The 26,762-nt window shown below is 42.9% G+C and overlaps 1 protein-coding gene across 1 annotated transcript in view; it reads left to right on the forward strand.

Moving 5' to 3' along the window:
- ITK (IL2-inducible T-cell kinase) overlaps positions 1-21,600 on the forward strand; it is a 31,661-nt gene extending 10,061 nt beyond the window's left edge. Inside the window, exons 2-17 of the mRNA XM_009709376.1 lie at positions 4,363-4,467; positions 7,396-7,477; positions 8,895-9,023; positions 9,679-9,719; positions 10,532-10,683; positions 11,147-11,212; positions 11,401-11,455; positions 13,747-13,826; positions 14,476-14,612; positions 15,227-15,301; positions 16,072-16,243; positions 16,970-17,186; positions 17,934-17,998; positions 18,089-18,207; positions 20,857-21,014; positions 21,529-21,600. Of these exons, the coding sequence (XP_009707678.1) occupies positions 4,363-4,467; positions 7,396-7,477; positions 8,895-9,023; positions 9,679-9,719; positions 10,532-10,683; positions 11,147-11,212; positions 11,401-11,455; positions 13,747-13,826; positions 14,476-14,612; positions 15,227-15,301; positions 16,072-16,243; positions 16,970-17,186; positions 17,934-17,998; positions 18,089-18,207; positions 20,857-21,014; positions 21,529-21,600 (1,725 nt within the window). The remainder of the gene's footprint in view (positions 1-4,362; positions 4,468-7,395; positions 7,478-8,894; positions 9,024-9,678; positions 9,720-10,531; positions 10,684-11,146; positions 11,213-11,400; positions 11,456-13,746; positions 13,827-14,475; positions 14,613-15,226; positions 15,302-16,071; positions 16,244-16,969; positions 17,187-17,933; positions 17,999-18,088; positions 18,208-20,856; positions 21,015-21,528) is intronic.
- Positions 21,601-26,762: the final 5,162 nt, after the last annotated feature.

Consider the following 26,762-nt stretch of genomic DNA (forward strand, 5'->3'; position numbering starts at 1 on the left):
TTTATTCCCTGCCTGTTCCTGAGGGACTGTGTATAGCATTGAAAAAAATAACCTGGTTTGGTTTCACCACCTCAAGCCCACAGAGTAAGAGACCCCAAAAGCAGCTCCTGCTTCTGTCCAAGGTGCATACTGAGCCCAGCTGGAGCAGAGGAACAGGGAGAAGGTGACACAGGACAAGCGGGTCATGGCAAGAGCCAAGGCAAAGACCCCCCATCTACTTAATTACCAATTAATAATTGTTCCTTCTAGTCAAGACAGTAAGTGAAATCAGGGAATGAAGTTTGGCTCAGATTCTTACAAAAAACCCTGATGCTACAGAGAAGGTCATTAAATACTTTTCTTGACGGAAATGTTTTTGCGGTTGAGCATATAGCTGACTGGAATTTCCTACCTTGCTCCATGGCAGCTATAAATTAGCTTTCTCCTACGCTCCTACGAATGGAAAATGTCCAGCTGCAACTGGGGAGCAGTGGCGGGAGGAAGGACTCCATATCCAAGGAGGAACACAGCAGGGCCACAGAGGGGACCATACTCCTTTCTGCTGTGAAGTGCCTGGCTGGCTGGGAGGAGCAGCCGACATTGCAAAGGAAGGGACACGCAGGCGATGGGGTTGAGGTACAGGGAGATAGAGGTGTGAACGCAAACATCCAGTGACATGGGGCAAGGAAAGCCTAGTGGCAGTGTGGAGAGCCCATGGTAGTGACCACTGCCAAGGGGTTTGGTGCCGCATGAATCTTAATTGCTTGGTTTTCCCCTCACCGGTACAAAAGAAAAAAGATACAAGTTCTTATACAGCTTTTGAACCAAGCCAGCTTTATGAAACATGGCATGCTGCCTTTCTGCCTGCCAGAAAATGCTGCCTGCTCTCTCCTCCTATGCTCCTTGAGATAAGACTCTGCTCACCCCTGCCTTACCTCTCCCTAGCATTTGGCCTCCCTCCCTTCCCTCTGCTCCCAGCACTGGTAGCTACCTTTTTTGCCAGAGCCCTTTGGTAAATACAGTGGGGTTCAGCAAAACCTTTAAGCATCCACCAAGGGACCTTCAGCCTAAATGCTTGGTGCAGCGCATTTGATGAATGGGCTTCACAAACAGCAACAGCAAAGTGTTAGCCAGAAAGTAGCAAATTCCTCAGAATGCACAGCCTTATATCTTACAAGATCTTAGACATTCGCGAAGCCTGAGGGTGCAGAGTGGTGGTCAGGAAGTATGCTCACGGTGCAGATCTGTGTCACCTGCAGCAGCCGCTGATGGCTCGCTACCCTCTCACCGTGGGCTCCACAATCCCTCTCCTTCCCCTGCCCTAGACCATGAGCTGGTGAAAAGTGATTCATTTTGTTTGGTGGCCAAGCTGCCATGGCAGGAGTGAGTAGCAGTGTTGGTGGTTAGTCTTAGCACGTGATAGATGCGGCTCATTCCCCAAGCAAGCGCGGTGAGATGCCTTCTTGTGTTGCAGGGCAGGGCTACGTCAATTGTCCCATAGTCAATTGTCCTAGTATCTAAGGCAAACAGGGATTGTTGGGCTCATCTAATTTATGCAGCAAACACAAATTAAAGGATTAATCAGAGAAAGAGCTGCTGGAGCTGTGTAGCAAGAAGAGGCGAAATACCAATAATGAAGACAATAATGCATTGGGCTTATGATGCACCTGGCTCCAATCAGAGCTCTTCCCAGAACTGCCAGATTGCAAATAATGGACCAAAAGAAAGAAAACAGGATGGACTGATCTGCAGCACACTGTACTTCTCGTGGGACAGCAGCATGCTTGGTTATATTTCCACACACATTACACAGTAAGACCACTGATGTTTTTTCTGACTGATCAGCTAAAACATCTACTTAATTATACTCCAGGCAGACTGAAAGCAACAAATGAAGATCTGTCAGCATGTTTTGTCTTGCTTTTTTAGGAACAAGACTCTGAGGTTTCTTGGAGACCATTTTTAAGAGGCTTTTCCTCTCCACTCCCTTCCAAATGGCCCAGTTGCTTTTGTTGGATTAAAGTGTAGTCAAGCATCACAAAAGCAGAGATATGTTTAGCTTCCAGCCCAGTTTCTGGGTAATGCCTGGTTTGCGAGTGGTAATTCCAGTTGTTTGTCCTGCTACAGGGCTGTAATTTCTTCCTATCAACAAAGACCCATCTGCTGAGGATCTGTCAGGCAATGCGCTGGCTGCAAAACGCACCCTGACATTGCACTGCAACGTGAGATTATGAGGAGCTTCTGTTGCTGAATTACATGATTAAAAGGAGCACAGTAGGTGATGAGAGCTGCAGGACGACTGCACAAATGTCCTTGAGAGGGCTGGACCCTGTCTTTCAGCAGGGTCCGGAAAGGTATCAGCAAAAACCAGTCTGCAGTGAAAGAACAGAGTGTGTGACTGGCACATTGCTTCCTAAAGCCTCAGAGGAGGAGTGCATGTGGTTAAGCCCTGGGACTTCAAAGGAATAAGATGAAGGAGGGTTCAATGCTAGCAAAATTGAAGGTTTTTATAGGAAATAAATGGCTTTGTATCTCATCAAAATGGTAGAAGTCCCAGGGGTAGAACAAATGACAGAGGAGGTTGTGGAGAAGAGACGGAGGAAGCCAAGTCTGGAAGAAAGAAGTGAATAGACAAGAATGAAAGAAAACAGATGGTGAAAATGGGGTACAGTAAGGCCTTCTAAGGCTTGTCAATACTCTTGGTAGTTAATTGGTACTTACATTTAGGGGTGCTTTACAGCGTTGCATTTATTGCTATAAGAAAAATCTCACTCCACCCCATAGAGCCACATAGGCAGATGTTGTGTACAGGAGACAGTCCTGGCAGTAAATCCAGAGGCACTGGTTAAACTGCAAGGAAAGACAAATACAAAACACAAATACACCAGTAAAGTCCAGCAAGAGCAATGTCAGACCACACTGTAATAATTTCCCTCTCTTTCCTCAAGTCCAAGTATACAAAGGCAAAATACCCAGCCAGTTCTGCAAGAATGATGTTTGAGGAGCCTTAGGCCCTCTCTGTTTTGGGGCTGTTTGACAGTACACTATGGCAAACCTCACCCCATCTTTAGTGGCATCAGCTGCTTCCCTGTTTTAGGTTAAATTTAATGATGAAAGGTAGCAATGGGGCAGCAGTGAGGGTCAGCACAGCGGTGGGGATGTCCGCTGCCAGCGGGGCAGAGTTATAGGGTGACATATGGAGCAAGGGGCAAGAGGGGTCTGGAAGGTGAAAGACACAAAGGGTTCGGTTGGAGGTCCAAGGGAGGGTGAGAAGGTTGCCAGAGTCTTGCTGTGTCTCTGAGTGATAACCCGTGACAGGTACAACACAGTTGCTGAAGTTCATGCTGTCTCCCGTTGACAGTTGCCTGTGTTTGAAAAACAGAAGATTTTGCAGTGTTTTGGGGGTTCTTAAATCTCACCAATTTCCGTCACGTTGTGGCAAAGCTGAGCTGGGAGACAGCTAGTGTTTAATCCCTACTGAAAACGAATCAAAACAGGAAACCAGTTTGCCTCCAAAGAGTGAACACATTTGTAGTGAATCCTTCAGAAGCGTGCACCAGATACCAAGCCTTAGCTCAGCTCCCGCCTGCCATGTGCCGGCGTCCGCCTCACCTCCCTCTTGCAAAAGATGAGTGCCACTCGCCAAGGAGCTACGGGGCAAGGATTCAGTAGGAAATAGCATACACCAAGGTAGCTGGGGTACTTGGGTGTTTGTTCTTTTCTTACCCTTTCCTAACTGCCCATACTTTTATCTAGGTATCTGGTATCTGATGAATAATGAATAATAACGCAGCAGAGGATGCCAGAAAAATAGTTTTGTCAGCAAGTTTTTGAGGATATTATTTATTTCAAAATTTCCTGTTATTTTTTCTTAGCTAAAAACCCAGACAGAACAAAAACAGAGAGGTTTTTTTTTTCCTTGGAAAATAGATGCAGTAAAAATGTTGCATTTTAGATAAAATGCATCGGTTTTAAATTCTCAGTACTCAAATATTTTTTAATAAAATATTTATTGTTTTATAGCTTTTCAGTATGAAACAGGAGTGTTAGTAAACTGAATGTTTCATGAAAATAATTCTTTTTTATTAAAAGAGCATTTCATTTTGTTGGAAGAAAAAAATAAAACCTGAATTTCAACCAAAGGTTTTGACTGGTTCTCTGAGAATCCATGTGCTGAGTTGAAATATATGTATGTGTATGTGCAATCCATGTAGAAGTGCCATATATAAGATTGATTCTTAATCCTTTTAAATGTCTTACATAATCAGTGAATTTGCTTCTGCTCCATTAAAATTAAATCTCCTTGGACATGACAGTCTTGTCTAATTATTCACTTAATCCACAATCATTAGCATTAACCAAGTGCTTTTCTCTATTTTGTAGAAAAAAAGGACTTTGAAGGGTTCTGTGGAACTTTCCAGGATTAAATGTGTGGAGATTGTGAAAAGTGAAATCATCATTCCCTGTCAGTATAAATACCCTTTCCAGGTGAGTCTCTCTGATGACCATACTGATAGAGATATGACTTCATTTTGTATTTCAATAAAATTCTCCCTCACAGTGCAGTCGCTAATGAACCCAACACCAGGGTAAATAACAACAAAGGAAGAAAAAGCAGATTGAAGTTTGAAATGAACCAGGAAATCAGAGACTGAGTGTTATTACAAGATCCATAAACTCTTACACTCATTGGTTTTAAATTGGAAAGGATCATTAGATCTTCTAATCCTATCCCATGTTTAACACAATATTCAGCTATCCCAGTAACTCACGTTCAGAGAAAGCCCATCTTTCACATGGGGAATCCACCCAGCGTTTTGGCCAATTTACCTGTGTGGTCCTGAAACTAAATACATTCAGTGGCCTTTGCATCAGAAACTGGTCAATGTGATGTGGTAGGGAGATCGCTCCAGACAAGAACTGAGAGGGCTTTTAGTGACGAGATGGCTTAACAACCAAGAGGTGGACAGTGCTAGCTCTAGCATGAGGAACGCATTGTCTAGTGTTAATTATTAATACATATGGGATACATTTACATTGCCACGTAAACATAAATGCCACAAAATATTTGCTGAGTTATTGCAATACAAATTTGTAGTTTATTAGGTTGTTCCCTGTGCTGCCATTTATCAGAATTTTATCATATTAGTGACAGTATTTTTCTCAATAATTATGGTGTACGGATTTCTCCAAATACAGGGCCATCTCTGTTCACAGATGGCTTTAAAAGAGTGAATTATCTGGACTCAGATTTGCAGATAAAAACTAATGATCGTAAGCTATGTACACAATAAATTTTGAAAAAGATCGGTAACCCTATAAAAATGAAAAAGACAACCATAAAGCAAGATTATTTTTTTTTTTTTTCCCATTCTTGTTATCTCAAAGCCAGCATCAATTTGGAGGCTTGGCTTGGTACTGTCATTGTGACAAATCATGAAGTAGCTTGTAGAATTTTCTCTAAATCTTCATTTGAACAGTAAAAGTGCATATCCACCATGCTCTAGTCTGAGCCCTGGAAAATGTTACCTTGCAGAGGGATGAGAAAGGAGAGGAAATAATTTCACAAACTAGGTTGGGTCAGTAAACACTCCCTCCAGCTTGGGTTGGACCCCAGCCAGGATCATAAAAATTGTCCTGGAATATTACAAAATGTTGCTATGGTGGTGCATAATGAGCACTCAAGAAACCAGATGATCAGAGTGTTACAGCCCTGTTTATGGGCATTTGGGAGCAGCAGAAGATGCTGTTGTATGCTGCAAACAGCTCTCGATATGCAGCCTGACAAGAGAGCTCTTAACTGGGGCTAGGTAAGAGATGCCTGACGGGGGGAAAGCTTGATGGGGCAACCTCAACCACTCTTAACTTGAGTGAACAAGGACTGCAGAAGGAACAAATTGTTTTCGGTCTGAATTTTCAAATCTGTATCTCCATCTCTCCAAAGCTTGTAGGAATAGCAAAATAAAGTGAAGGTAGTGGCCAGTACTGGTGGGATGGTAACGGTGGATCCGTCATGATGGCCAGTGCTCCGCTGAGGTTGTGGTAATCATTCTCACTTGGAGCACATCTGAATTTTGTCCCACAGTCAGTTTTGTGGTATTTTGTAAAATGTCTGGGGTTTTTTTTAAATATCTCAGCTGTAAATCTTCTGTGGAACAACCAGTGGCTTTTTGGTTTTGTGTGGCTCATCTGGCAAGTCAGCCCCTTGCAGAGAGGCATGAAATGAGAGATTTCGTACAGTTGTGCGTGCTCATGGCTATGTCTTTTGGAGATCTACTTACTGCCTTAGATTGTCAAAACATTATACAGACATAACAATAATATCAACAGGAGCGGCTTTAAATAAGTGGAAATTATTCCTCCCCTATTTCCATTTTTTGTAAAAGAGGTTATAATTTGTCTCTCCATAGTATGCAAAGCGACTGAGTCACATGGCTGTCTGTGTGTTCCTGCAAGGGCTTCAGGCCAAGAGATAAAAAATATTTCCTGTTCTTTAAACAATAATCAACATTGCCTCATCTACACCCCTGGACAAACTTTAAAAAACAGCTGCTCTCTTGTAGGAAATTCTGTTTAAAGACTGTGGTCAAAGTTTTTCAAAGCATCTGTGCATCAAAGAGACCAGGCCCCATTTCGAATTAAATTGTTGAAATAAATATTGGAAGAGAAATAAAAATTATGCATTACATAAAATTTTAGTCCCAAATGTAGTCATCCAATTCAGTTTCTGAGTCATTTTGGTTCTTGTGATGATTTTACTCCCTGGTCTGAAACTTCACAAATGTTCTGTATTTCTCTTCCTTCATTTGCTCATCATGAAGGCCAAGTTGATGAAAACAACATCTTGATTGCTCATTATTCATCTGCTCCAGCTTCTTATTTTCCTCTATAATCCTACTGGAAGCTATTAAAAACTTTGAAGAATAATAGTAATCCAAATAATCTCCAGGGAGTTGCTTCAGATTTATACTGACACAAGAAAAGCTAAATTTGGCCCTTAGATCTTAAGAAGATCTTAGCAAGAAACTGCTAAGAAACAGATACCATTTCCCCAGAGATGCTTTAGAAGGATAAACTGCAGCCAGCGAGTAACGAGCTGAATGCTCTGCAGATTGAAATTGCTACATCTCCATTGATTTCATAGGCATTTCTTAACAGCATAAAATTGATCTAAATCACTGCTTGTCTAGAATTCTTTCTTGATCAGGATTTCTACACCATTTTAAATAATCAGAAGTCAATGAGGTTAAGAGATGCTTCTGAACAGGCCCTGTCACTCCACTTCCCCACATCATCATTTTGTGTGTAACTTGTTGGCATGAGGGCTGCTGCCCGTTTCCTTCAGTGACTCCATTGTGCCCAGCGTATCTGGGATTGCTTCTAATGGCTGGCTCCCTTCTTTACTCCTCTCTCCAGATCGTCCACGATAACTACATACTCTATGTGTTTGCACCCAATCGTGAGAGCCGGCAGAGATGGGTCTCTACGCTGAAGGAAGGTAATAAAACCCCTGTGCCCACCTAATTGTTGAAGTTACTTATCCCAGACCAGTTTTCTCTCACAAGCTATACTGCAGAAAAAATGTGCAAGAGGAGACAATGTCTTATATCTAAGCACATAAAGAGGTAATGGGGAATGAGGTTATAAAATCGAATTGCTTGTAAGTTTGGTGGGTGTGTTTTCGGCAGTGGTGTGTTTTCAGCAGCAGTGGAAAACTTGGACACGGAATGCTTTATTTGCCTCTTTCTAGGATAAACTGTTAATATGTTACTGTAATTTGTGATGAAGATGAGATGAAGATTTTTCTATGGCTAATTTTTTTTAAGAAATTAATCTCTTCTGCTTAGGAGATTTTTCAGCTCTTATTAATAGATTTTTTGTTTGGATGACAACCTTCTTAGAGAATCATGATTAAGAAACATTTTTGCGGGTAGCTTTCATTTCCTGTTCACCTCCTGAATTATGCTGTGGTTCACTGCAATGATTCTGAAGTGAAGGCACAAAAACTAACCACTGCAGGCAGAAACGAAGCATAATACTTGACATAACGGAGGTGTTACTTAGTTACATGAAAATTGCACCAGGCTTCTGTCATAGCTTTTTCCTGCTTTATAACACAAGTTGCTATATTGTTCACTCTGAAAACATTGTGCCTGATGGAGTTATTAAGTTCATGCACTTACTCTTCCAACCAGCTATTCCCTTTCTGGAGTGCACCTGCTCCAAGCTTCTACTTTATCACGTCTTCTCATTCAACATTTTGAGACTGTCCCCTCCCTTGGACAATTTGAGTAGTGTCTTGAAACAGGCCAGCAGAAATTTTTTGTTCTATTTAGGAAAATTGTTATTACAGAGAGAGAGCCTGAGCTTCAAAAAGAAGGACCATTAATCACTCATGTAGACATTCAAGACTGGTATTCACATGTGCAAAAACTGTTTAGTGGTGCTGAATGTCAGCTTGTACAGCTCCTTCTGAACACCAAGTCAAAGCAGCAAGCGTCCAGGTCCTACAGATAAACATACCGTAAATTGTAGTCTTTCATGGGAATCACCAGTACATGCCCTGTCAGGTTTTATTTCTTTTTATGAGACCTTGCTTCTGTGGTTTTGGTGTTTATTGGTTTAAAGAGAGTCACTTTGGTAGGATTTGGTTCTCCCACAGTAGAGAAGTATGGGCTCCATAACCAGCAGGAAGGCTATTCCTCCACATCGATAGTGGCATTCACTCGTTTTAGGAGAAGGGAAAACATTAATGGAGGAGGCTGATAATATTCACCAAAGCTTGGTTTGACAAGAATAAGAAGCTTCTTTAAAGTGTAGATTATTTACATTCAGTTGTAGATGTCTTTCAGAGCTGATGTGAATGCAAATGAATTAATTTTCCCCCTCCTTTTTCTTCCCCTAACATTTTTCAGAAACCAGAAACAACAACAGTTTGGTTTCAAAGTGTCATCCAGATTTTTGGATAGATGGCAAGTGGAGATGCTGTGCTCAGACAGAGAAGATGGCAGCTGGCTGTGTGGAGTATGACCCCACCAAAAATGGTATGGGATTTGTTAAGACCATCCTGACCTTGAAAATATTTATTCCTAGCAAAAGTAAAGGATTGAATCTGTCTCATACAGAACATAAAAGAACACTGTGTTACATTTCCATCAAGAGACATGTTGCTGGCTTGTTGGGATATTCGGGCTTATCTTTTACTGTATATGGCATTCTTTGTTTTGAATTAACATTTTCCTCTGTGTGATACTTGGTGCTTGGAATGAGATGGAGAACTAAGAACTTGATCAGCTGTGATCAGTCAATAAGCCATAATAACAGCTTTCTTGAGATATATATGCATTCAGCCCTGGGTGTCCCATTCTGTTCTAACTGTATTTCCTCTGTGATTTCAATGGCCAAGTGTAATCTTTACTTTGTCTCCTGAAAAAGCATGTAAGTAGTCAATCATTCTTCACCCAAGACATTTTCACCTTGTGTCTGGGTTATTCCTTAAGTCTGTACCCCAGTTTCAAACCCAGGCTGTGTGGCGGCGAGTCACTGTGTAAGTGCAGGCTGTTGGCACGTCTTACTCTAAAAGACCAAGGCTTGCCATTCACTGGTCTTGTATCACCTTTATCAATTCATTACCTTAATGGTTTCTCCCTTGGTTTTGTCCAGATCTACTTCAAATTATCTCTCTTGATTTGATTTCAGCCTCAAAGAAGCCTCTTCCTCCCACTCCTGAAGATAACCGGGTGAGTGCAGAAAGGCACGCTAAGCTGTCCTTAGTGTCCTGTCCCGTGTGTTTAACTAGCAGAGGTGAATATATCCTCGTTAAGGTTCACCACGGTGCAGCGACCTAGAATATCACCTGTGATAACATTCCTGGGCTTTTCTCTTACCTTTTCCATACTTTTCCATAAGCCATAAATCAGCAGCATACCACTAGAGTTAGGTTAAGTCCTGCAAAGACAGCTTGGTTTCACAAATAGCTTTCCAATTGTCAGTGAAGCTTCAACTGTATTTTTATTTCAATCTATAGAAAGGGAAACTGGGGAAGCAGGAGGGATATGAGACAAGCTACTGAGAGGAGGAACAGAGAAGTGACTTTCCAAACCCACTTGTGGATGGGACAAAATGTCATTGGCTTATTTAATAAGAAGGAAGAAGCACGGTGGTTGGTAGGGCTGGGTGCCTTACTGGAGGGCAGCAGGGCATTGGGACAGTCCCTCTAGGGAGGTCATGGAGATTTTATCACTGGAGGCTTTTAAGAGGAGATTAGGAAACATCTGTGAAGAATAAATCAGACAGAGGTAATCCTGCCCCGAGAAGGAGTAGGTAACTATTTTCTGTGCAACTGCATTTTCTATATGAAATTCATTGTTTGAAAGTGCTAAAAATTCTCATGTTGCCACCATACCCCACTAAACGCCCTGGGGTACTTTCCTAGCTTTGAGGCTTTTGAACCCAGAGGACACCAGTGCTGCCAGGGAAATATCATTTTAGAGAGTATGCCATTGTTTTTTATGAATGTGAATATGATGAGCCTTTTGCCTAATTTGTGCAGAAATTGTTGTTAGACCCAAAGGAAGCCTTAGTCATAGCCATATATGACTATGAAGCCCAGAATCCGCAGGAGCTGACGTTGCAATATAACGAGGAATATTATGTGATTGACAGCTCTGAGGAACATTGGTGGCTGATTCAAGATAAGAATGGGTAAGTCCCTTTTCAAAAGCCAATTTATAAATTCTTTCTAAATCCCATTTGTTCTTCCATTAACATATATGCTGGCCTCTTGTATAACTTCTGTGAAGCATTCTCTGATATACAGGAAAAAAATGATGGAAGACTATTTACAGTAACTTTCTTCCTGTTGATGTTGCTTGTATTCAGGCAGCTGAAGAAAAGGATCTGAAAATTAATATAAAAATATAAACAGTCCCTAGCCCAGGTTGATATTCTCTGTCATACATATGGGGGGAAAAAATTGTGAAAATTGTGAAACTCTCCAAGTTTAGAGGTGCAATCTGTTGTTTCCTTCTCCAGTAACCTTATTAAATACTTAACAACCAGCATTTCTATCATGCAAAGAGCAGGCAAATCTTTCAGGGTTGATTCCTACAGATGCAGAGAAAATCCTGTCTGTCTAGCGCACTCACGCCATGTCACATTTTAACAGGCATGAAGGCTATGTGCCAAGCAGCTACCTGGCGGAAAAATCACCCGAGAATCTGCAAATGTATGAGTAAGTTGTGCCTATGTTTTTCTTGTACCTCTAAGTGCCCTGGATTTGTTTTAGAAGCTACAAGCCTCAGATGTCCCTGCCCCACATAATGTGCTGCTGCTAGCGCTGGGGATGCTCAATTCAGAAGCTTTTCAGCAGAAACTTTAGTAGCCTAGAAACGCTGACGTGGAGTCTTTTGATGTTTTCAGATGGTACAATAAGAACATCAGCAGAAGCAAAGCAGAAACACTCCTCAAGGATGAGGTAAACCAGTGTTATGTGTGGGGTGGATGGGCAATAATAATTAATTAATGACAAATGAGGAAAAGCCTGCAAGAGCTGCTTTGTGTAAGAGAGAACTGAACCATGGGTTCCTGCTGTGTTGCTGTCCTTGGCTATTCTTAGTGTGCGATGCAAGATAAAGGACCACTAGCAACCCCCGCTTACCTCCACAGTAGCTGAGTGTGGGCAGAGAGCTGTGCCATCCTTCCTTGGTCAAACATACCCAATAACTGGGGCTGATGGAAAACAATGTTTCAGAACAGTGTGTAGACTGAAAATTGTGATTTTAGCTCATCTTTTCTGGCTCTGCAGGAGGCCTGTGGATGCCAGTAGTTCTCTTTGAAAATCTAACCAATCTCATGCTGAAATATTTTGGGTGAAAGCCAAAAGTATGGGTTTGGGGTTTTTTTTAGGGTTTTGTGTGTGTGTGTGTGTGTGTGCATGTGAGCGTGCATCTTTAATTTTTCAGTTGAGCCAAAGTTTTACAGTGAAGACTGTAGTGAAAACAAAAAGAATAAACTTCTGGTTCAAATTTTCCACACAAACACAATTTTAGTTTTTAAATCAGTTCTTACACTAATAGGAGACCCAAATAAAGTGTTCTTTCTTGTAATAATAGTATCTTACGGAAATAAAAGCATTTTTGTGTGGTTTTAAAAATTCTTTTAGTTCCTATAAACTCCTACGGGATGTGTCCACGCATGGTTTAGTGATCTTATTTTTCCTTTTGGTCCTACCAGCGCAGCTTGTCTGTGGCAACTACCCCTGGGTGGCTGCAGAGACTTCTGCTTCAACACCTTGCAGCTCTCACAGCTCCCCCCAAAAACGTGGCCAAGCTTGCAAGTGATCTTTGGCCAACCTTGCAGCCAAGTAAGATGGAAGGGCAAAAACAGAGCTTAAAGTAACTCAGGCAGGATGCTGTCTCCAATACTTGCCTACCTGTGCAAGCAACTCCAGACTGCCAGGGAGATGAGTCCTAAAGCCCTTACTGTGCATGATATAGATGCTCCTACAGCAGCATCTGGAGATCCTTTTTAGAGCTTCCCTGTGCTAGATATTGTATAGTGCAGATATGGTAGATGTTGTGCAGACACGCATTGAAGAGACAACCCTGGAAAGTTCATAGCTCGGTGGCCTGATCCCACTGGGGCAGAGCTGCGTGCTGGAAGTCAGCAGTTCATACGCAGGAGATGCGGTAGCCTCTATGTTCACCTGAAGCTGAATCAGTCCACTGAGGAGGTGAGAAGGAGACCAAGGCAGAGTGCACTTAGTGGATTAGGTTTGCACCAATTGTTGTGGGTGGATAGAGGACATATAAAATGGAGAAAATCCACCATGTAAAGCAAAGGAGGAAATGAAATAATCAAGTACTTGAGATGCCAGATGAAAAGCATCTTTATCTGCAAACAGAAGAAAAATGTGGTTTTTCTTATCAATATATAGGTCAGCACAGCACATTACATCCAAACTCTGATGTTAAATCTTCTCCCCTGCCATCTGATCCATTAGGGCCTGGCCCTGCAGGATGATGGTCTATGATACATTTTAGCATTCAGATGAGTAGAAAACAATACAGTGAAAAATGAAAAAGGAAGATTGTTCTGTAAGTGCCCGAGTGGAGGAAGCCTGCTTTCCTACACATTTATACTTAGATACTGGATGACTGGGGTACCTATGAAAGGGCAGGATCTTGTCAGGGCTTTTCCCATTTGTGGTACATTGATAAATTATCTTTCATACACTCCCATATGGAATCGCTGGTGTTGAATAGATTGTACTCTCATTTTGTAGCTGCTCTCTGAATGGAAGGCACTCAGAGGGGTTTGCCTTTCCACTTGGCTGCACATTTTATTGAACTCGTGAGAAATTAGTATCACCAGTGTTCTGTCAGATAGGGTTGAAAGCAATCAATGGGCTCAAAATTTCTAGAGGAGAGGTTTGGAGGGACAGAGAGGCATACGCTCATGTACCCACACCCACACATACTCAGCACAAGCGCGTAAGTCTCATTTCCTCAGGAAACAGAGCTAAAAATATATAGCACCCAAGACCAGCTGGGTGTACCTGCAGGCCCTGGGCAGCCATCAGAGCTGTGCATGGAACAGACCAAGCTCTGTCAGTTGGCTGATGGATCTTTTTTTTTTCAACATGTTTAGTACATCCTCGTGACTGAGCAGTAGACAGGGCTGAAATCAGCAGAGCTTTGCCCCCAGCCCTGTTCTTTTTTTCCAATATGTCTCTAATCTGTTTTTCCTCCTTTGCTCCTGTTACAGGGTAGGGAAGGTGCCTTCATGGTGAGAGATTCGAGGCAGCCTGGCATGTACACCGTCTCTGTTTTCACCAAAGCATTAAGGTACAGCTGAGCTCAGCAGCTTTTCACATCAATTACATCAATGAAATGGCTTCTGTGAGAGTGTAATTGCTGTAGTTGTTTTGGCATTATAAAGAGAGAGCAGAAGGCTTATGAAAATGATAGAGGAAAACACTTCCAAAAAAGGCAGAAGAGTTAGCTGCTATTCGCAAAGTGTATTAAAGGCTCCACTTTTCCCTGCATCTAAATATATGCCTATAAATAGTGCCTTAGGCATCACTGGGGTTGCAATTTTGATGAAATTGTCCCCTCCAACTGAAGTGTTGGTAGGATCAACATGGACTATATGCTGGACTCATCAGAGGTGGGTAATACAAGACTAGTGAAAGGGTTTCAGTGATGGGGCAGAAAGTTTTGTTTCAGAAAGAAGAGGCAGAGAAACTTAGTACTCAACCTGCTCTTATCGGGAAACCTCAGCCTTTCTAGAGATGAGACCATCTGAGCGAGAAGGAGAACATGCAAGTACACAGCTTTTGTTAGCAATTGCAGCTCACTCCTTGCTCCTTTCCCATTCGTTCTGCATAGGGAAGGTTCTCCCTTTTGCTCATTTGCTCCTCTTCCACTTATACCTCAGATTCCTGTCTTTTTGCTGCAACCTAGTTTTCCTCAAAGAAAACCTCCTCTTTTTCAGCACGGATAACAATCCCGTTATAAAGCATTATCACATCAATGAGACGACTGAATTTCCCAAGCGATATTACTTGGCAGAAAAGCATGTATTTGACTGCATCCCTGAACTCATCAACTATCACCAGCACAATGCAGGAGGTGAGTGAAGGCTGATGCTGACGAGGAAAGCTGCTGTTTTACCATGCAGCCAGGTGACTGCTTTGAATGAAGGAAGGCTCCCAAGCCCTCTGCACTCACAATGAAACATTAAATGGCATCACCTTTTCTTCCATTTATCCTGGCACTTGGATGGCAGGAAAATTACCATCTCAGGCCAGCTTCCAGCATTACATCTTCTTTCTGGTCATCCTTCTAAGGCTGGCTATGATACTGTAATGTTGTGACAAGGCCAGTATCCATAGCCAGACATGGGAGTCACTAAAGGCTCCCAAACCTACAGTCCAGTAGTACCAAGGGAAACCCTGGGCTTCAAAAATACTCTAAAAATGAAAGGTATAATTTGGAATTTCATCACAGTTAAGAGAAACTCACAGCTCAAATTTGCTGACAGAGTGAAAATGGGAAATAAGCTGAAAATGCTCAGAATTGGCTTACTTCTAGCAGGCAGGAAATCGCAGTCTGAGTAGAGGTTCAGCTGCCCTCAAGTGGAGCTGAGAACTCATTGCAATAAATCTGCTCCCAGTATCCAGTGACAGCCACACTTCCCATGACTGTGACAGTAACTGGAACCCGTCTTTTCCTCTGCTATTCAGGTCTTGTCACTCGTTTGCGGTATGCAGTCTCTTCTTGGAGAAAAAAGGCCCCCATCACTGCAGGGCTGAGCTACGGTACGGTACTCTTATGACTATACAGGAATCACACTTCTTGCTGCTTAGCTGGGCGATCCTGAATATCCCCATAGATATTGACAAATATTAATGTGACTACCACCACAATAAACAGCTTTCTTCTGATCTTTACACTGCAGTATTCACTAGATTATCATCTTTGTCATTACCATTGATACCTGAATGAACTGATCATGCGGTGCAGTGCCTTGAGGGAGGTGATGAGAACCCCAGGGTCTTAATAAAATCAACATTAAATACTGAAATGAATGATGAACAAAGGTGACGGGAGTAGGAGCATAGCATAACTTGGTGAAAGCCTAGTCCCTCCTGAAAGATCTTCCATTTGCATATTGTTTACAGAATTTTGCTGGTATCATATGAATGCCTAGTCCCTCCTGAAAGACCTTCCATTTGTATATTGTTTACAGAATTTTGCTGGTATCATCTTTATTGTAACTCTTGGAGACTTCCAAGAAACTCAAAACCGTGTTGTGCTCAGTAGTGCACATATGCATGGTAGAAACAATCCTCCCTGAAGAACTAGATAGACAAGATAAATGGAGGAAAAAAGGGGATGTTGTTGTTCCTATTCTTGAACATGACCTGCAGCATGGACTAGTCAAATGAGCTACCAAAGATCAGACAGACAATTTCAGGGAGAGCCAGAAAGTCTCACTTCAACTCCCATCTCAATGTTTAACCCACAAAAGCTTTTTGTTTGACATTTTACTGCTAGATCCTTACTCTTTCTCCCTTACAATTAACAGGAAAATTGGTCATTAACCCTTCTGAGCTCACCCGTGTACAAGAAATTGGCAGTGGTCAGTTTGGGGTGGTCTACCTTGGCTACTTGCTGGAGAAGACAAAAGTAGCCATAAAGACCATTCGTGAGGGAGCAATGTCTGAAGAGGATTTCATCGAGGAAGCCAAAGTCTTGATGTAAGTCATAGATTCACCAAGAAAACCAGACCCTGTACGATTCATGAGACTGAACCAAAGTGTTGTGATAATGTTCAAGAATATGAACGGGGGATTTAAACTTGGATTATCTACTATGTATCTAAATAGCATAGAGAAAGACTGGTGAGCTCTGGTGGTTACAAAGGAAAGTAATTCAAAGTGTAGGTGAATTACTATGCTTCTAAGTCTATCAATATCCAGAATGGTCTTCCAGATGTCTGCTGTTCTGGGAGGCAGGGTTAATTGATGGTTTGTTTTGAAGAGCAAAGTGGGTTTTGTCAAAAATAATTGGATGGAGAAATCTCTTAAAATTTGAGGGAAATTTTATTGAAAAACCTTACCTGCAAATTTTTTTTACTTTGCACAACTGAAAATATTTCTCTTTGGTTTTATTGACTTTGGTTTTATTTTTTGTATTTCCCTCCCTTCAAAACAGACAGAAATGGACTTTATTTTTGTTTGACTGGGTGATTTTCCATGCAGAAAATTCTTTTGGTGACCATTACCATTGAAATAGAATACTTAGTGCTACCTGACATTAGACTTGGTCTACACATTTTCTTGTTTCTCCTTTTATAGTTGGCCTTTGCAGAGAGAAGGCTGCAGCAGGGTGACATGGGTGGCCATACATAACACACTTGCTTTAAGGATAGAAGGCACTGAGCCTATTTCAGCCTCTTTTCCACCTTCCCTCCTATCCCACAGGAAGCTGTCTCACCCCAAGCTAGTCCAGCTTTATGGCGTGTGCTTTGAGAACACTCCCATATGCCTGGTGTTTGAGTTCATGGAGAACGGCTGCTTGTCTGACTACCTCAGGAGCCAGCGGGGCAGTTTTTCAAAGGAAACCCTGCTGGGGATGTGCCAAGATGTGTGCGAAGGAATGGCTTATCTGGAACAAAACTCTGTCATCCACAGAGACCTGGTATGTTGGTCCCACATAGACTTTTTCTCTGCTCCAGCTGAGCTTTTCCCTGTGTTTTCTCCCTTCCTTAATTTCAGCTTTCACTCCTCCTGCCTATCTGTTGACAGGGGATCCAGTATCTCCCCTTATTGCAGAAGCAGCATCAATAGTTTAGGGAAGAAAAAAAAACATCCCCTGGAGCGCTGATTAATCTGTTTCCCTTTATCGTGTTTGGGAGAGAAGAAATGAGGACATAAAGTTTCCCTCTTTTTCTGAGTGGACTCTTTTGCTCCCTGAGAGCCCCAGCTCCCACAGTTCCTGCGTACTGAGCACTTTTCGTGCCTAAAATCAGCAAAGATGCCAAAGAGAGCTGTTCTAACAGATTTATAAACATGCATTGCTGATAAAATACTTTTAATTACATAGTGTTCAATCAAGCTGCATCAGTCACTGCTGTTGTTTTGTTAGGGGAGCAAGGACTGTGAGTAGCTGTGGATATTTCAGGGTCTTTCTCTGCCCTTTCTGGCCAACAAGGGCCTGCAAGTCAGACTGATGGTTGAACAGCTTTTGTGGCAACAGGAACATGCTGGCCATAAAATGTACAGAAAGCATGAGAACCTCAAGTTTTCGCCCTCTTTGTATGGTACGATGTCACTTTGATTCTCCCTTTTTTTAAGCACTGTCTGCTCTGCCAGGACAAAAGCAACTGAGTGGCTCTGACAGTGTTTCAGCTCTGACCTAATGCCTTTGCACCTTCTTTTCTTGCAGGCTGCTAGGAACTGCCTGGTGGGGGAATCCCACGTGGTCAAAGTGTCCGACTTTGGGATGTCCAGGTAATGCTGCCGAGGCTGTACACGCTCCCCGCGGGGTTGTCACAGGATGGGGGGAGTTACTCAACACACTCCCTTCTTTTCCTTTTCCAGGATTGTCCTTGATGATCAGTATACCAGCTCCACTGGTACTAAGTTTCCAGTCAAGTGGTCTGCTCCAGAGGTTTTCTCCTACAGCAACTATAGCACCAAATCTGATGTTTGGTCATTTGGTAAGAACGTCTTGTCAGAATGGGAAAAATTCAACAAATGACAGCTCAGAAAACCTAGGGGCTTGGTCCTCAAGTAACCTCTCCTAAACACTACATCCTCTGGGCTCCAAGGGTGTTTGGCCTGAATAATGGCTTAGGAAAGCAAGCCTAAATCATTTAAATGAAAGAAAGGAAAGAATAGTAAACTACCTAGATTCCTTGGAACACTGCAAATACTGCCAATCTAATGCATGATACTTGTCCAATCCTATATAATACCAAATACTGAACTCTATTTCATGCTGATATAGCAAGAGTGTCCAAGAAAAGGCTAGAGAGTCACTGACAAAATTATATAAGGAAAGGAAAGGAAACGAAAGACATTTAGGCACTCCATCTCTCTGCATGTCAGTCCCAGGCACTGATGCTGCACACAAACCCTCTGCCTTTTCAGGTTTGCTCTGCTGACTCCATTTGCTTTATGCCAATCTGAAAATATTATTTCACTGCTCACATTTTCTCACCTCATTTCCTGCTCCCCAATGCATTGTTTTATGATTTGCACCTCTTCTTTGGTCTCCCTTCTGGACCCACCCTCACAGATAAGAAAACCATTGTATATATTTTCCCCCAAAGCCATTGGCACTGGAGATAACAAAGGCTATCTGGCACACTAATTTATCTGGCCCATCTCCAGCTAGCATGCAAATCGCGGTACTGCAGAATGAATCGCCGCAGTGTGCTGTGCACAGCACACAGTCAATGGGGTGCCACTCAGCTCCAGGCCTAGCAGTAAATAATGCAGGATTATAACCTTTGCTAGTCTGTGCTTGTGAATTCCGTGCTTCCCTCTCCCTTTACTGTGTGCTGCTGTGGTTGAACTGAGCACTGGTTGAAGCTGTGCATTCCCGTGGTGGGTTACGAACAGCATAGGGGGAGCTGGGTGCTCAGCCCCACGCAACCGCCTTTGTGAGCCCAACCTGGAGATGCTTCAGAGAGCACCATTCCTCTTTCTGTGTCCCCTGGCACGTGGAAGAGGCTGTCAGTAATAATAAGGGACAACATTTGCCAGTGGATCTATCACTGACACCTCACAGCAACATGGCAGTGTCATGAGATCCTACTTTGATAAGAATGTTCTTCTGCTTCACAAATCAGAAACTGGCCTGTGCATTGAGAGTCAGATGCTTCCAAAAAGGGTGCTCAGTTTGATTTACAGTCAAGCCAAGCCTGGTGAAGTTGGCTCACTCCAGTTTCAGGGCTGAATGAAATACCGGTGAGCTTTGTTTGCGTTGGTCAGTGCAGACAGCAGTGTTGTACATCTGTCAGACTTGTTATCTCCCCATCCAGTGGGGTTTGCATAAGAGGATTCCTCTGTCATGTCATGGTCTCATGACTGTGAGAAGCTTTCTGCTCCACTACCCTACAGCCCATTCATCTCTTCTGCCAGACCTGAAATCCTGCTGTGCCCAGGAGAACAAAATGGGTGTGAGAAATTCCCAGTGCAGGAATTTGCACACTGGGGGAGTACAACTGCTTTGCTTATTCTTCAGTAGAGCCAGTATCATTGGTGAGGAGCTGCAATCTCTATGCATCTTCCCATTTGAAGAATTCAAAGCTGGAAAGCAGGCATTATTTAGCAAAGTTGACTGTGGAGTTACACAACTTTATTTCAGATCAGTCTATCTATCTGTCTGTCTCCCTTTTCTAATACAATGTGAACACAGTTTACCAAGTCAGTCGTATTAGCTGACCAAAGAAATCAAACCTAATAATAACACAGATGCCTTGTATTCACTCCACTTGCAGAGCCTCTCTGATCTGGTCACCAACCACAATATATTCCAGAATCTTTTTGTCTTTGCCTCTCTTCCACAACATTAGAGAAGCACAACTTTCTGTACAGCTCTGAACCGTAATCACAGGACAACATTTGATGGTTTAGAAAAAGACGAAAAATGTGCTGTGATCCTTTGAAATTCCACTGTCATTGGGTATGAATTCATCCCAGTGAATCACACCATCTGGGACGTTTTACAGGCAAGGAGTTCCCAGTACTGAGGCTAAGCTGACTAACAGGAATGGAGAAGTTCATATTGCTTTCTTGCTCCTGAGTCTCACCAAAATACAAGCAGATTCTAGTGTAGGACACACTGCAGGCAGGAACATCAGTGACATGTCTCTTGTATGGGATTAACTGGAAGCAAAAATAGATAAACTGAATCAGGGCAAAAAGCAGGTTCTCTTTCCCAGATTACACATCTGGATGGAGTACATGCACAAGCATTCCCTCTTCTTCACAGTTTGGGAGAAGACATATGACACTGCTCTGCTTTCTGACACATAAGACTTCATCTGACTCATGCGGAAAGACATCCCTGTCATGCAAGACTATCTTAAAGCAGGATGCAGAGAAGTCAAACTTGCAGTCACCAAACTGGTACTTCCATACAGTCCAGTGCCCACCTGAGATCCTAGCTGGCATCCTCAAACTGTACAGCTGTGTTAGGGACTGATTTTTCAGAAGTGTACCGAGAATCTGAGTGAAAATGCTTTTCCAAGTCATAGACACCAACACTGAGCTACAGAGAAGAGCAGGTGAAAGGCGGCTGTGGGCCTGCTGAGGCTTTCACTTGCTGCTTTGTGATTTTTCTCATTTGTTTGCTTTAGGAGTGCTGATGTGGGAGGTCTTCAGTGAGGGTAAAATCCCCTATGAGAATCGCACCAATGGAGAAGTGGTGGAAGAAATCAATGCAGGATTTCGGCTCTACAAACCCAAGCTGGCCTCCAAGGTGATTTATGAGGTCATGAGCCACTGCTGGAGGATGGTTAGTATTGTAATGGGAGAGCCCTAGTTCCCAAAGACAAGAGCTGTCTTCCCCTTGGCTTTTAGGAGGAGAGACAGGTATACACTTCACATGCTAACACAAGATAAAATCCTGGAGGTGAAGCACTCTGTAGCTTTCATCCATGCTAGCAAGCAAATTCTAGGCTCTCTGCCTTTTATTTAAGCTGCTGTTTCTATAGACTGTGTTGACTTCACTGAGACATCTCGCTTCCTAAGAAAGCTGTGGATCTGCAGGGCTGAGTTTCAATAGTGATGGTAAAAATGACAGCCAACCCATTACAAGATACTTAGTGTCCACTAGGCAAAATTCACTGCTAGTAGAAAAGAAACATTGCACAGAAGGGGAAGCTCATTCTTCCGTTGGCATTTTCTCTGTAACAATAGATTGTATTTTTGTTAATACCCAGTTTTTTCACAAGATTTTCTTTCCTAACCTTGCTATTCCTCTCAAGCTGACATTAACGTTCTCCCTCTCTCTTCTCCCCCCTGCTCAGAAGAAAGACGACCGGCCATCCTTTTCTGTTCTGCTGTATCAGCTGAGTGAAATCTCTGAATTTGATCTGTAATCATGGCACCGCCCGCTAAGCAAAGCTAAGAGAGTCCTGAGAGGGCAGATGGCTGGATTTTCCCCACACAAAGCATTAACAGGAATCCTCTCACCACAAACACTTGCCATATGCCTGGGGAGAAGGAGAGGGCAGAGGCTGGTACTTCCAGACAGACAAGATATCCCCACGTCTTCCAGAGCCTAGACAGACAGAGGCTTTGGTTTGGCGAAGAATGTGCTTTGCATCCTACAAGCAGAAGCACCAGCTGAGCACAGAGTCCTGAACCACACAGCCCAGCAAGTGTATTTCTCCTGAAGATACAGCCTCAAAACTAAGAGATCTGACATTGCTATTCCAGTTCCGTGAACTCCCAAATGAAGGTCTTCCCCAGGGAAAAAAAAAAAAAAAACCAAACCTGTCTTTAGCCAAGAAGGAACGTTTAGACATTTCCATGGCTGTCTAATTCAGAGTGGGCTGGACCTGAAAGCTCTTAACAGGAACAAGCCTGGGACACACGGGAACAGACTGGATTTAGTGACTGCATTTCTGATGCTGATATTGCAAGGTGGTTTTGTTCTCGCTTTGCACGATTTTCTCTGAAACTGTGGCATAACAGGAACAGGATTCTGGTACCTAGTACACTGAAGAGGTGTCTACATGTGCATGTAAGTTTATGAGGAATGATAAAAAAAAGCAACGTGTTGAAGAATCTTGAAATTCTCTCAAATTGCATTGTATAGTGAGTGGGGAAATGGAACTCATGCAAATGGAGACATTCTTGGAGGGGGGAAGTCAAAGCTATAAGTTTGTATTGGTTTTTTCTTCGGTCTTTCTATGTCAGAAGATAAATACACGATCTCCATCCAATTTCTTTGAACAGAGTATGGAGGACGGAGCAGTGCTGAGTGCTATGTGTTTCCAGTCCAGGATGAGACAGGATCCTAGGATCTGATTGTCTGTGAAATGTACAGGAACCTACTCCTGAACTGGTGTGTTTGGAAGGAAGGAGCTGGAGGGCTCAGAAGGGTAGCCATGAGGAGAAAACATACAGAATATGTGCTCAGTGCACTAGTGATAAGAAGACGAGTTTTCTCGTACTTCAAAGCGTAACTGAATCATCACAAGTAAACACTTTTCCATCTCTTCCGTGAACAAAGGGACTGATCAAAGAAAGTCCTATGGGAATGGACTGCCTGGGTACTTACTCCATGAGGAGTTCCACATTATGTGGTGACAGCAGAAGAGGGTATGAACAATATCCATCTCCTAGTATTTCAGTTAAAATCTGTATTTTCACCACAAGACAGAGACACTGTTTTGACATAACTGACCTCAAAACCAAAAGTGTGGGTGTTGGTGTCCTGCAGAATTTGTAAATAAGATCAGGACTTTCTGCTAAGCATTAACAATAACTAGATAAGTCAAGAGGACTCACAGATGATATGTGCATATATGCAGTATGTATTTTTGATGCTTCTCTGTTTGGGCAGGTGAGAACATGAGTAAACCTTACATGACAGCAGTTTACAAAAACTCTGAGGTGCAAACTTCCAGCAGGAACCTCTCCCGTCATTACAAAACTCAGGTTCAAATATGTTTGCCAACAAAAATGGAAAAAGGAAATAATGTAATCCCATGATCTCACATATCCTGTGTCAAACTATTTCTTCATAGAAAGAGGATTAAGTTTTGGTATTTTTCAGACTCATGGTTCTAGGGTAGCTTTTAAGAGCCACAATATCTTTTCAGGTATATGGATACAGGCAAGGTATTAGTTCCTGCCTTATACATCTTCCCATTTCGCTTTGATTTCACATTGTTTTCTTTGGTTTACTCCTACAAATATCATGCAGAACAACTCTCCCAGGCAAGGACAATCCTAACATTCAGACTGGAGGTTGTCAATCCTAAATGCAGGATCAGAGTGCTACCTTGAAATCAGGATTGCTACCAAAATCTCTCGGTAGTCTGAACCAATATGTGGAATATGAACAGCTATAAACAGGTTTTGAATTTTTGCCTACAGTGAATTTAAGCTAAGTTTCTCTTTGTCCCTCTCATCCTTTAGTCTGAGTTAGCCTGTTGTCACATTCTGGTGATGCCAAATTTGGCATTTAGCCAGTGAAGTTTTCAGTAGCCCTAACCGTGTTAAACATCACATCTACAGCTAAATTTGAGGACAGCTGGCCATAACCCTATTTTCTCCCCCTCTCGATTGCACTTAGACAATCCGTACAACCACAGCATACTCTGAAATGATTCTTCCCTGAGCACAGAGAAGCTGTGGCAGGGATATCTGCAGGCCCACCAAGTTAAGCTTCTGGCTTGCTGCCTCCTCCATCCTTGGAGGAGCTAGGGGTCTGTTGAGCTTGAGAAGGTTGCTATTAAATAGCAGCAATATTGCTTTGCTACGTAATGTTTCTGAGATTATATTTATATTTCGATAAGTGTAATATTTATTAGCTAGAGAGTGTTGCACAAAATAACATTGTGATGTTTTACGTTCAGTTTTCTTTGACAATATTTCTGTGTACACGATATGTATTTTTACAAACAATAAAACTGCCAAGTCCTAGCTGTGGCTTTCACTATACATTAGCAAAAAAGCAAAAACCATCCTCATGCATTTATAACAATACAGCTTGCTCTTCCTCCAAATGCTCCCCACCAAGAAGCAAACAGGCTTCTTCTGGCTTTCTGAATTCTCCCTGTTCCCCAGAACTATGGCTATGTTCTGGGGTTAGATTATGTGCTGCGTTTGTGGGGGTAGGAAGTATTCTGAATCTCTGCAAATTGGGTAATTTACTATATGGACACACAGATTTTTAAGTCTAAACATCCATTGTGGTGGCTTTAAGTTATCTGAATCTTCATAAAATGGGGTAGTAACATTTAAGTACTCCCAAAGCGTGTTTCCCCACAGTTATTTACAGGGGACTTCACGAATTTCAAAATGTAGTGCCATACTGTGATAACTACATGGCATCAACACACTGTAACACAGTCTTCTCCCACCATAGCAGTTTCTAGGGCAAGTTTAGGCCTGTGCCCTTCACATGGCTTAACTAGATATGTTCCCCACAAAGTGGAGGTGAGAATATCAGTCTCCTGCCAGAAAGTGAATAACTCTTCTCTGAATACCCCTTCCCTGTCTCCTTGGAAAGTATTTGCAATGTGCTGAATGTTTGAACCATTCCCCCTTTGCCAGTTTGACCCTCTTTGCTTGGCTGTATTTCAGAAAGGTGGAAGGTTGTGCTTGTCCCTGCCTTTGCCTGCTGGTTATCAGAGGCAGTGGGTGCACAACTCTGCCTACGTTGCACATTTGGCCAGAGCCGAGGCCCCGAGCACTGTCCCAGCACGTCCCCGACCTGCTGCTGCGATGGCCGGGCGCTGGCACAGCCAGGCTGGCCTCCCAGCTAGGAAGAGGCAGTCAAGCAGTAACCTCATCTAGAAAGAGCAGCTGATGCTTCTCAGTGGAGACCAGGGGCTGGAGCGCAGCGTTAGCCATGAAGAGCTCTTTCCTGGGCATGTGTTGGCCACCTCAGGGAAATGGCAGTTGTTGGTACTTGTTCCAGTGGATAATTACCTTAAAATCAGGCCTGAAAAGATCTAGAATTTCCCGAAACATTTTTTAATGAACATGTTTCTATGGGATGTTTGGCTTTGTCCTCTCTGAATGCTGTGCTCATCGGCATGGCAGGATTCAGGTAAATGGCTCTGCTAAATCTCAATTGGCAGCCACTTCAAATTTGTGTGTATTCTTCTGTTCAGCTCACCCCACCATCATGTTATCTCTCCCCTCCACATGTAACCAGCTGATGCACCCACGCCTGCGTCTGTAGCTGCATGGGGCCTGCCCCTCGCTGCCATTCTCCCCAGCCTGCAGAGAGATCTGCAGGACAAATGCAGAGAAGCTCATTCTATTATTCTATGATCTAAGACAACACAGAGTAGAAAATTAAAATAATATCATAACATTCATGGAATTCTCATCACCCTGAGCCTGGCTGATAATGGGAGCAGATTACACTGTGTAAAAAAAAGAGTCCACAGCAGTTTTTACTGCCACAGTTTTCTTGAACTGACCTCACAGCTCAGAGCAATATTAGCTGTTAAATCTTTTTGGACCTGCATTAACAATGCTCACTTACTGAATTTTTCTGACAAGCAATAAATAGTAAAAAGAGAAGTGATGGCTACAAAATGTTCCAGTCAAATGTGAGAGACAGAGGAAATGCTATGCAGAAGGAGAAGGGTCCACTCTCAGAGATGCTATTAATAGATTTTTTTCAGGTGTGGTCCTGTCTTTTAAAACAAAGATAGCTCCTAAGACTGTCTTGCTGTTTTTGTAGTTTGCAGACAACAGAGCCTTCAGCCGATGGCACCCATTCAACTTACAGTAGCAGAGCTACGGTGTAAACCTGGTGTCCAAGCTTCCCTGCGGAGCCAGCATATACCCATGGGGAGCAAGCTCAGCCCCACACTGGCATGGACCACAGAGCAGCAGTCTCTAAGGAATCAGGAGTGGTCACTCTAATCCCGGAGGGGCTGGTCCATTTTTAGCACAGGCTGATGCTCAGGAAAGGGACACTGCCAGGGCCACCAAGGAAACGTAGCTAGACCTGGATCTAGACTTTCAACAGTCCTTGGGTATCCACCAATGTCTTTCAACAAACAAAGAGACAGCTGCATCAGAAGCTGAGAGGGCTGCAGAAAAATGAATGAAGGCCTCATACAGGGTTGCTGTCAATCACCATGAGGCGATGTTCCTCTGAAAGCTGTTAAGAGGTCCACTTTGGATTTCACAGTAGATCTGAAGGGCTGTATTGGAGCTTTAAAAAGAAGCATGAGCAGAAGGACTGGAAACTTGTCCCTGAAGAAATGCCAGATGCCAAAAATGCCAAAAGGAAGATCTTTTGTATGTGGTGCTGACTCAGAAGAAGTTTGGAGCTCTGAGCAAAGGCATTGCCTTCTGGTTTTGGTCCCTAACAATCCAAGGGGCTCAGTGATCCAAGGCTTTATGTGTATCCTGTAAACAGGGCTCTCGTTAACACCGTAGGTAAAACCTGACGATGGCACAGCTCCTCTGAGGGGAAGAGAGGCTGAACACCCGAGACCCAGGGAGATGGCGAATCCCAGCCGGGTCCTGCCTTCTCAGGGACCCAAACGCGCTCACCTAG

This window comes from Cariama cristata, unplaced genomic scaffold, assembly GCF_000690535.1.
Source record: "Cariama cristata isolate BGI_N322 unplaced genomic scaffold, ASM69053v1 scaffold8861, whole genome shotgun sequence".
NCBI lineage: Eukaryota > Metazoa > Chordata > Aves > Cariamiformes > Cariamidae > Cariama > Cariama cristata.